Source organism: Temnothorax nylanderi, unplaced genomic scaffold (genome assembly GCF_030848795.1).
Source record: "Temnothorax nylanderi isolate EJ_2023f unplaced genomic scaffold, tnyl_v1.0 TNYL_tig0208_pilon, whole genome shotgun sequence".
NCBI lineage: Eukaryota > Metazoa > Arthropoda > Insecta > Hymenoptera > Formicidae > Temnothorax > Temnothorax nylanderi.
In genome coordinates, this window is record NW_027249270.1 from 198,404 (window position 1) to 210,703 (window position 12,300).

The 12,300-nt window shown below is 33.7% G+C and overlaps 1 protein-coding gene across 8 annotated transcripts in view; it reads right to left on the reverse strand.

Annotated features, from left to right (window-relative positions):
• Positions 1-12,300, reverse strand: part of LOC139779066 (glycogen synthase kinase-3 beta) — a 48,505-nt gene that overhangs the window by 13,561 nt on the left and 22,644 nt on the right. The window contains exons 1-7 of one of the 8 annotated variants that reach the window (XM_071717291.1): positions 9,514-9,833; positions 8,258-8,453; positions 3,487-3,694; positions 3,064-3,147; positions 1,765-1,875; positions 1,014-1,251; positions 536-729 (exon numbers count right to left, since the gene is read on the reverse strand). In XM_071717291.1, coding sequence (XP_071573392.1) covers positions 536-729; positions 1,014-1,251; positions 1,765-1,875; positions 3,064-3,147; positions 3,487-3,694; positions 8,258-8,448 — 1,026 coding nt within the window. In that variant the 5' untranslated portion in view covers positions 8,449-8,453; positions 9,514-9,833. The other 7 variants (XM_071717290.1, XM_071717293.1, XM_071717292.1 and 4 more) reach the window with 7 other exon arrangements.

Consider the following 12,300-nt stretch of genomic DNA (forward strand, 5'->3'; position numbering starts at 1 on the left):
TGAAGCATATACTGCAAATCACGAGTACATGTATTGATGATTGGCACCGATCGAGGCGCTATTGCTATTGCCATCGATCTTTTAAACACGAAAAAATAATCTCTCCCTACGAAAGTGCATGTTGAATAATTCCTCATGCAATGTTACATCAAATTCGACTCTACCTTCTTCTTTAACTTGAAAAATTAACTAAAACAATTTTTTTGTTTTCTGTTTTGTCATTATCCTGTTTAAAAAAATCCATATTTTTCTGAAATTTGTGTTTTAAGTATATATTTCAAACGATATATATTTCAAAAGATAACGACATTCTCTATCATCTTTATTACTGAAATTATGGATTTAAGACGAAAACGGGCTTCTTAATTATTCATAACAAATCACAAAGTTAATAGACATATGTGTGGAACAAGTCGAAACAATCACATGATGAAGAAATACATAGAATATGTCGCTGGATTTATGTACGTATATAAATACATATTAAGAACAATATGTATAAAGTTATATTTAAAAATAAAATAGTAGAATTTACCTTTTGCCAAGGATGTGACTTAATTTGTGGAAATTTGAATTCGGTATAGTTGGGGTTCATCTCACGTATCTGATCGCGCGTAGGCGTACCGAGTACTTTGATAATCTCTACCAACTGATCGACACCACTATCGCCGGGAAATATCGGTTGACCTAGCAGCAGTTCCGCTAGCACGCAACCTGCACTCCAGACATCTGTCGAGAAAGAGAAAAGAACGTTACACTAAGAATTACAATAAGATATAATAAAAGAAATAAAAAACAAATTAAATAATGTATTTTTTTACATGTCGCTATTAATTACAATGTTTTTTGTCAAAAGATTTTAGATATCTGTCAAGAATTAGATTATTTTTTCGGATATATATCATATACATATAAATTAGAACAAAAAGACACAAACAGCACGGTCAATGATGAAATTCTTTCAAACATAATATGCAATGTTAAACAAAGTTTCATCGAAATTTTGAACGTACCAATCTTTGTAGTATAGTCAATAGCACCGAAAATGAGTTCAGGTGCGCGGTAGTAGCGACTGCAGATATAGGACACATTTGGTTCGCCTTTCACAAGATGTTTAGCTGAACCGAAATCACATAGCTTCAGAACACCAGTATCCGGATCTAGAAGTAAATTCTGTGGCTTGATATCCCTGTGACAGATACCCAGCGAGTGGATGTACGCCAATGAACGGAACAGTTGATACATATATAACTGCAAAGAACAAAGAAAAGCAAAGATTATCTTTTGTAGTATTATATTTAATACTACAATATGTCTGATTAAGTTTTCAAAACACATTTTTTATAATATAAAAATCTTTATAAAATTTTTCCAGATTCTTTCGAATTGTGTACAAGTCAGTATTTCTAGGTTTTTAAGATCACCGATTACAAACCTGAGGTATGAATAGCAAATTTAAAACGGTGAATATAATCGACTGAAATATTGCAAATATCGCGTACTAAAACATACTTAAGTAGTTGATACTTATGAATCTTATATATATTTTAATTTCAGAGAGATTCATAATTAATGACTTCTTAGATACTGAGTATTGCATGAATGAAAAGAATGTTTCCTTTACAATCAGAGATACTATAACATCTACGTGATTTTCTAAAGATTAATTAAAGATTACAAGATTACAAAAAAGTACAAGCAGGTTTACAAATATCTATTTCTGCGTTACATTATGAGTCTAGAAATATAAAAAAAATGACTCACCTTGATGAAACTGATTGGTATCGTCTGCTTGCTTTTGCTATAATGTCGAGCGACTTTGTACACAGTTTCGGGTATGTATTCCAGGACTAGATTAAGATAAACCTCGTCCTTCTAAAAAAAGAAAGAAAAACGAAAATTCTTTTGCACGTAACATTCATTCAACAAGCGGGGGGGATCTGTTTATAAATATTTGTCGTCTCAAAGGCACACTACTCCAAACCCAAACATTGACGACATATTCGGTATACTATCGTCAGGAAGAAATGTAGAGTTTCCCGCAACTCGCGCGACTTAAATTTTAACGACAAATTCTCTCCAATCAATCCGACAGCAACTTTTTATTTTTAACTATCTTTACGACCTATGCTCATCAATTCTTTTTTACTTGTTCAATCTTCTAGCTTTCAACATTGCATGTAAATCTTTGCAAATAGGTCTTTCGAGAATTAATTAAAAAAGACTAGAACGTAAAAATACGATTATGTTATTTATTCTCATATTATACGAAAACTTTTTTCTTTTCATTAGGAGCTTTCTTTCTTATTCTTTTCAGGGTCTCAGAATTTATGAATTTATGAATAAAGAAGCACCAATTAAAAATCCATCAGAATCTGTGATTAAAAATATGGAATAATTATAGCGAATTGTGGGATACCCCGTATTTAGGGATCGTTTAAGTTATACGTTTCGTCATTATTATCTCTCTTGGACACACACATCGATGCCCTCGTGTTATTAACATTTACAATTACCACACACGCCTTCAGAAAAATTACGTACTAACAAGACTAGCGAAGCAGCGTAATCTAATCGGACCCAGATTGACATTAAAAAAAAAAAAATGACGTTTCGAAGGAATGATACGAATGTGAAGATGTTGTGTTCCTATGTGGAAGCGATAATTCGCCTAGAGTTTCTTTTTTCTCTCGCCAAAAGGAGAACTCTTGTACAAACTACTACTGGGTGCACTTCAACTTACGTCAACGTGAAAAACCGGATTAGTCGCGGTTAAGACGTTCTATAAAATAACATAACAATGTGGCATGCATTAAATGAACATTTCTCGTTTTATTTGTAGGAACGTATGATTTACGTAACGAACCGATAAAATTGATAATTGCGCGCCAATCAAGGGAGCTGTACTGATTAAAGTTACATACTTCGCATCATTTTTTCGCGAATTTCTCTCGATTTATAATAAACAGATTGATAGAGAATTCTTAGAATTTTTTAAACAACAAAATCGGATATCGAACTCATCTTCACGTAAAATTCAAGAAAAATAGATAAGATAGTTACCTTATCACCACTAGAATAAAAGAAATATTTGAGTTTCACAATGTTGCAGTGCTCAAGACGTCGCATGATTTGTAATTCCCTGTTCTGAAATAAAATCGTAAAGTTTTATTATAATATCTTGTATTCGTTGCTCATTAATAAACAAAATAAATGAGAAAAAAATAGATTAAAATAAAAAATAAAACACAGAATAAAATAAATAAATATAGAATAAAAAGATAGAATAGAATGTAATCAAATTAAATCAAATTAAGTAATATAAAATGCAAATAAAAATGTATTATTTCAACACATTATCTAGTAACTATTAACTATTATTAGCTATTATTATGTCGTCAACACATTTTTATTTAGCTCATAATTTTAGTTTTTTGTATCTCGTTACTTAGATATATATCAGGAAATAAACGTAAAAATGCTTACCTTAAATCGCTTATCCTGGAGAACCTTCTTGATAGCAACCATCTCTCCCGAATCGCAGAGTTTCGCCTGATACACCACGCCGAAGCTGCCATTGCCGATGACCTTGGTGTCGGTATACGCGACCTCCTGAGGACGATCCGGACCAGCACCGGGAGTCGCTACCACAGTCGTTACCTTGCTGCCATCCTTGCCTGCAGGGTACATTGCACTACCCATAGAAACAAATCGGAAAAAACCACAGTGCACGAAAAGAAGTGGAAACAAAAGTGGGAAACCGAACTTCCTCTAAAAAGCAGAAAACGCCCAGAACCTCGAGAATCGAGGGAAGCTTGCTCCTATTTCGCAAAAACGTCTCGAGCAAAATTGTCTCCATGTTGACAATTATCTTGGAAATTTATGACAAAATGCAACGTATTGTTTTGCAAAATGTGATCTATTAATGTAAAAAATAACTTTAGATACATATACTGTATCAGAGAATCAATCCATTTTTATATTATTATTTTCAGATATTTCTCTCTCTTTCTCTCTGAGAACTTTATATTTCGCAGAAATGTAAAAAAAGATCACGCACATCGTTAAAGTCGCGAGTCTGGAAAGCGTTATATAAATTATTATAAATTACAACCCCCTCTTATCCGCGCAATCGTCGCTATTTTCACATGTAGTTCTTGGACATAGGCGACCAGAAATAATAATCTAATCCTTGATTAGTTTTTCTTATACTACTAATAGTTTCGAGCCACGCGACTTGCAGAATAAATCGCTGAATGGTGTATGCAAATTGCCCGAAGAAAGCACTGAGATTTACAATTCACAATTATCCTGCAATTTTGCGATTTCCGACGATACTTAATGTCTTCAATAATAATCAATAGATTCCTTAATGGGAATACTTAGGCAAATAGACTTCTGACAACTCTTTTTATCGTTCAAAAAAAGGTAAACGCGTAGATTTACATGAAATTGGACGAATATGTACAAGTACAATCGAATCGTTGAGGGACGTTTTCAATCGGCGATAGAAAACGTGCACAATAGCCTTGATGAAGTCTGATAAACAGGCGGTGTAAACTATTGCGAACAATAACCAGGTTTGCTACGATTGCAATGTAAACTTCCTCACGCAATACGCATTTTCCTATTTTCACGCAAGACTTTTGCCGGTCTATTTCTCAACTGCGTCACACTTTTCGTCAAAATCTTTCATCTGTTGTTAGAAACGGACGCGCCGAATATCGGGTGCATGTAGGTTGTTTTAATAACACATCGAGTATGTCATAAGAAGCTTTGTTGATTCATAGATATCTATTAAAATAGCTCTGACTATTTACATGGATACAGCAAAGTGATCGTGATGCAATTAATAAAAATCTTTCTATTTATTAAAAAATTAGACAACAGAATTAAATAACTAAATATAATAATTCCCTTGTAATAGTAAAAAAGTTCTAATTATTGAAATTTAATATCAACATAATAGTTATTTTTTTCATAATCTTTATATTTAGAGAATATGATAACAAAGAATTACTTAAAGGACTACTTAAGATTTACTTGAAATTTTAATAATTGTTTTGCATGTATGTGCTGTAACTTCATCATCACTTTGACAAGAGAGCAAGGTTAATTAAACTCAATTTCTGTGAAAATTGTATTTTGTTATTGGCAAAGTGGGTTAAGAGATCCTTGATCGAGATACTTTTCGAAATTAGAGAATCACCTGCTTTCGAGTTCGAAGGTGAATACGAGGATTCCGATTTGCGAGTACACCGCGAACGATTAGTCTCCACGTGAACGGTGTCTTATCTTCTGACATATTCGCGACATTTTCAATCATTACTGTCAACCATAGATTGAAGATCGCGAGCGACTCATTTGTTTTGTGTACTTCGCGAGATTAATGCCGATTAGATTTTGATATCTAGTGTAAAACCCTTTGTAGACAATCTATAATAGAAATCTACCTATAATTTTGTATATGTTTGATTGTAAATAGACAAGGACAGAATTTATATATATTATTCATTATAACGGCGAGATATGGCAAACAACCGTTTCGTTCAAGACGTTAAATTATATACGTGAGAGACACGCAATTATTATAATTATACACCGACAACGGATACGAAAATCTCGTATCTGATTTATAGTTGTAAGAATTGAACAATACAGCGAAAGAAATCTTGTCACGTTCCTATGAAACGCCGCTGCATTGGCAAGACACTGAGCGTGTTACCGCGCGGCCAAATTAAAGCATGACGTGTACAAGATTTCCCAGAAGAATACGTTTAGAAAAATCAATTGATATATAATATAAATAACAATATAAAAATCAAATAATGTTAAAAGTATTGCACTTATTACGCAGATATTATAACAAAATAATTTCAGATTCAGATAAGATTAACATACACAAATGTATGTATTGGTTTTATTTTATTTATTTATTATTTTTAAATGCCGATTTTCTGAAGTATCTCACGTATTGTTATACCTCATCCCAATAACATGTTTTTCCTTTACCAAGATACATACATCTTTTTGTATCTTCTAAGTATAGACTGAGAGATATAGTAATAAAGAATTATTTTAATTAATAGTATTATTTTAGACGTGTTTCTACTAAAAATTTCAAGAAAACCAAAGATAGAACCTCAGAATAATTTCCGAGACTCTCGAAAGGGCCTAATAAAAAATAACTAAACAAACATCGCGCCTATGGAGGAAATGGGTCAAGCGACAGTCGAGGCTAGAAAATCCAGCCGACTAGTCAGCTAGCCAGCTAAATCCAGCTTGCGACAAAAAGCGCAACGAAGCGATGCACAGCAGCTGCATCGCGTACGATGCCGATCCTTTTATCGCGTTACGCGCGCATCGGAGGAGACTTCGACCTTTCCCATGGCGTGCAGCCCCTACCTGTGAAGCAAGAAAGCTTCAGAGAATATCTGTATATCGGTCCTCATGGTGACATTTTGTGCGACTTAAGGGGGCGTCCCTCGTTATATCGAAGGCTTCTTTGTCGACGTCAGAGGCAATCGTGCTCGGTTTAACGAAATAGGCCGCGCGGATAATAAAAAAAAAGGGGGGGATTAATCAAGCCAGAGAATAGCGGAAGAATAAGGTTCGAGACAATCTCTCTCTTTTATGATTAGATCTGCTGAACGTTGCGATTTGCGCGAGATTATTTTGATATTTTTACAATGTTCCATTATCAGTACACACAATTGTGTACTGATAAAAGACTGTTACATAATAATATATAATTAATATTACAAAATGATTTTATTCTATATAATTTATTTTATAATATAAAATAATCAAATATAGAAAAAAGGAGTATTAGAGAAAGTATTAAATTGAAGAAATCATCAGTGACTGACTGTCAATTTTGATATAACTCTTTAATTTACTGTTGTACGCGGACTATATTAGATTTTTTTATTATCACTTCACTGTTTCTTTCGTTTGATTACAAAACGTATTCATTGACCGTTTGCTCGAATTCTATAATTAATATTCAGTTTATATTACCATAACGGAAAGAGCCTCCTTCGATGCCTCCTCGCGAGAAGCAGTATCGAGGGTAACAGATACCCATGAACTTTCTCTTCAACCCTTTCGTCTCTCTCTTTCTCCTGCTTTCTCGATCTGTTCTCACTCTCGAATAGACAGAAAAACCACATCACACACGGTAGGTGCGACCAAGAGTAAATACGGCACCGCCAAGAGACGGTGTAAATGTCAGAGGATCACGCGCTCTCGATACACAAAGTGGTTGGTAGGTATACTTGACGACATTTATTAAATACGTCATCTTGAAGATCGGCCCTTCGCTCAAATAGAAATCAGATTAGCGAGAAATCGCCCTGGAAACTCCGAAACGCGCCGATCAGCAATGGACTGTTGTTGTTGTTTTTTTTTTTTTTTTTTTTTTTTTTTTAGAAGAATAAGATAAAGACATTGGTTTCCTTTGATGACATGAGAGTGTACAAGAAAATCTCAGAGAACTATCATCGAGAAAAAAGTTGAAACATTTACATGTATAATAACATATTAACAAAGCGCTCTACATAAACAAAGTGATATGCTGTCGATAGCATATGTTTTTGCTATATCCTTGTGAAATTTTATCCAAATTTTTAGTAAAATTTTATTAAAATATTTTGTGTACCTATATATGTATATATGTATGCGCGCGTCTATAATTAACTCTTTAATAAATTTAGTTAATAAATTTAATTGGTAATTATACAAAATTGAAAAAAAAAAAAGAACTCGAGGTTAGAGGGCAGATAGTAAATGTCTAACATAGCTCGAAAAATTAATCATGTTTAAGAAATAGAATATATTTTAATTTTAATGTAAACGCGATTTACTTACATTTTATAGAATATACATCTTTGCATAAATCAATCGTTCTTGTCATTCTATATATAAAAGTATCAAGAGCATCGTAAAATGAATGAGTCACTTCATATTTTACGTCGAGAAATATCGAAATAAAATATTTCGAATGTGAAACTTGCCGTCTAAGTCCCATAATTTCTTTTTAATACTCCATAATAAATTTTTAAATATAATAATATATATGAAATAAAATTTCTCATTATTAAATTATAATTAATTTAAAATTTAGCTTAACAAAGATTCATAATCCTGTAATATTTCACAGTATGTGAAAACTTTATGATTCTATCTAAAGCTATAAAATTATGAGATACCAACGCGTTTACATACACACACAAGGTACATCGATCGCTCAATAGACTTACGTTTCTTATTGCCTAGTCGGCGCAAGAACTTGCAGAATTTTTTATAGGCAGTGTTGGCCTCTTTGCCACCCAGTTCCACGGCGCTCTTAGGACGCTCGTTTTTCTGTCCGGTCGCCGTCGGACAGAATTTTGGATATCGCCACTGCTGACACGGTTCTGACCAATCGAGATTGTTTGCTGGAGCCATGGTCTCTAGAGATCGATCGATTATTGAAACGTCCCACGATATATCACTACTATAACGCTTCGTTTTTGTTCCGTCTCATATTTTGAAATATCATAATGTAAGACTAGGTTTCGATTAGTTCTCCGTGATGGCTAATTATATTGCGTCACAGAAATTTTCTTCTGTCGTTTTTCGATCATACAGTTCCTTTTCTATTATTAATCCTCTGTTATAGATTTTCTTTCTATTATTACTTTAAGTTTATTATTCTTTTTTTTTATATTATAGATCAATATGCTTATTACTTTTTACTATTATTATAACTTTTAATGCCTTGAATCACAGATAGAAGTTATTCTTTATTATTGATACATATATTTTTGTATAGAATTTACTCATCTCGACTTGTCTATTTCGATATTTTTATTCAGAGAATTTAATTTGTATATTTGAAGAATTTGAAGAATACAATTCTCTTCTAGATTTTTCATACCAATTATATATCGCGCATTCCAGGTTGTCTTTCTAGGAACGTTTGTGGTTTATTATGGTATTTTTTGTGAACTCGTTCTTGTGTATCCGAGTTTCCACAATATCCTTCATCAGACTTGCAGAATCGACGATTATTTTAAGTCGAATTTCACGAGAATCAAATATCGCGAATGTTCACAAAGTACGAAGTTCAATAATCGTTTATATTTTCTTTTACAAATTAAATAACAAATTTTTTTCCACACAGAATTGTTATAAATATCTGTTTTCGGTCATCGCTCACACAAATTGCTCGTAAAAACTGGCACTTGAATTAATAATGTATATAAATTTTATAAAGTTTTATGTCACTAATTCTTTATAATCCACGTTTATTTATTCTGAGTTTTGACATACAATCAGAAAAGACTTCTTCACGATATTGTATCTAACACTTTTACTGTCTTACAAAAATTAGTAATGATATGCCGTACACTATAAGATGCTGATATATATTAAACTATTGTCACTTAAGTCTTTTTTCTCGAAGGTAATCAATAATGATTAACCATCACGTTAATCGTCGAAAAATATTCACACTTCCAATATCCTTACATTTCTTCACGGGAAAGATCGATGATCTCGATTGAACAATCGCTCAAAACGCGTCAGACTCACAAAAATTCCTCTCCTTTTCTTCCTCTTCTTAAGATGCACTGCACCTTTAATCCATTGGGGTCGCGATAAACGATGGTTTGCGTTTCCGAACGGATTAATAAGCAGAGTTGCGATGCGGATCACGCGTTGGTATCGAATCGGCGTGATTCGCGTTACGGGACCACCGCGGGCTCGGCCCGAGCCGACTTTGCACACGTAAGAGTAAATTGCGTTGATTCGCGATGGACTACCGGCACGCGACTAAAGCGGAGAGCGCCGCCGATCGAGTCGTCAGTGTCGTCACATCACTTGCGCGCCGGGCGTTCAGGGTGGTCGCGGTGGGAGAGCAACGTTGGGGTAACCCTTTGTCTTTCCCAAGATATTTCTGGCTGCATAATAATTATAATCCTGTACAGTAATTATCGTCTGACGTATCTTGGTGTAAGACAGAATGAATTTTATTTTATCTTGGAATATAAAAAAGAATAGTGGAACCCGTGCTTTTCATTCATGTGTTCCAAAGCAAAATTCTCTCCCTGAGGAACTTCTCCTTCGATTCTTTCCGTTTAGTTTGGCGTTTAAATTATTCAATATATTAATTGCTAATCATATGCTCGAATCTTCGGGGTGTAATTTACGCGTATGCAATTAAATAATTGTGAGTTGAATCAAAATTTCAAAAATTAATTTTAAAGAAATCATAGACTTGAATAAGAATTTTTAAGTCGAGAGGCTTCTCATCAATATGGACTTGAATTTTCTTTAACTAAAACATTAGAATTCAAGATTATAGTTCTCTGACATCGTGTACAACCGACCCTGCACGTGGTAGAAGGGAAAGAAGAGGGATGGCCGGAAGAGAGCGAGCGCCTGGCCGGGAAAGTGAATAATCGCGTCGATCGCGTCCGAGCCGTTAGACTCGAGTTCGTCCGTCCCTATAGGAACTTGTGCTGCCGATTCGATTATTGATAAGGCGAAATAAAGCGAACAACCTGCGGAACGGTACAATTGTAGATAAAGAGATACCGTTTTTGTTAGATCGACTTCCAGCGAACGATTACTTCGAATCGTCTTCGGCTGAATTGAAATCCTGGCTTTATGAGAAGTTGAAATCAGGTAAAAGCGAATTAATTCGCGTTCCACATTTAGCACGTTTACGTGATTGTTGGCTTGCGATAACATCTCCGAGGGAGATCTTTCTGTGTTTAATGCACAATAAATGTAGGGCACGAATACGGATCACAATGCGGTCACAATGTGCATGTAGGTGATATATCTATATTTTAATATATAAGTATGTCAAGTGTGTGTGATAACGTTATTGAGTTAAATATTCAATAAGTATCAGACATGCAATAAAATGTTTTAAAATATTTAATGTTAATCTTAAATGATAAGATTATAGAATCAATTAATAGGAAGAACAGCGCTTTTTCTTTCCACAAAAATTACTTCGTAGAAATTGTTATAATAGAGAGACGATTATCTCATATCTCCGCGATAATGTTTCGTAATGTCGCAAACGTGATAATTCATCGGAATGATTGGGAAATCTTGCGACTCGAGTGGTTTTAATTTCACGACAGAGGAAATTTATTAAACTTGACGTTATTAGACCGGAAAAAGTTTTATCCGCGGAAAATTTATCCGCGGTCAACGCTCATAATGCAATGCTTTGTGCAAAATCATCTAGATGTGCTATAAATATTTCTATCACGTTCGATTAAACCTTACTTCCATTAAACGAGATGCTTAGATTATGATAATGACGTATATCGATAACACCGCTATAATGTCGCAATAATCTTCAATTATAGTTTGTATCCTTCGTCGTCATAAGGACACATATTAATAACTTGCACTCAAAGCTATAAATAATCTTCTGTCTTATTTAACTGCGCTCAATATAATGACTTAATAAATTTGGTAAAACAGAATAAATTAGAGTGTATTTATATTATATACGTGTGACTATTTTTTAAAATGTATTTGTGTTCTTTAGTTTTAACATTTTTAATTTTTCATTAAAAAAAAATCGACTTTAAAAGTGAAGAGGAAGTGAAAACAACATGTGGTGTAAAAAATTGAATGCTCGATTCTCGCATTCCTGTGTCGAGTAAAGCGAATGAAATAAACGCGTCGATATCGCATACGTTGAACGAAGCAGGTTAGAGTATTCGCTATATTTAGCCGCTAAGGAGATAACATCGTTATAACACACAAACAAACGGTACACGTGAGCAGTACCCCGCGCCCGTGCGTACGTCTTCGGGGGAAGAGATATGATAACGAAGAAACGCGGAGGGCACGTGGCGAGTGTCTTACGAAAGCATTCAAATTTATCATTCAAATTTATTAACACATCTACCGCAAATATATTGCGACTTACTAAAATTCAACTAATTTACTAGTTAAATTTCATAGTAGACTTTATAATTCGTTAAATTTCTCGAGTCGTAAAATACGAAAAAAAAAGACAAAAGAGTTCGTATTTCGAGTTTATCGAAATTAAGATAAGAAATACTTCTATAAACTGATAAAGTGTTCTTCACGCGTGAAGATTATTATCGTTTTAATAATCGACAATTCTCTCGTTTTATCAATAATAGTTAATACTTTCGACGAATTTGTTCATTGTTTACGAAAAAGTATAATTATAGTTTCTTAACTAGTTTTATCTCTGTCAAATAAAGGATTGGAGACGACACAAAATATCTGCAGGACTCAAAACTCCTTCAATAATTT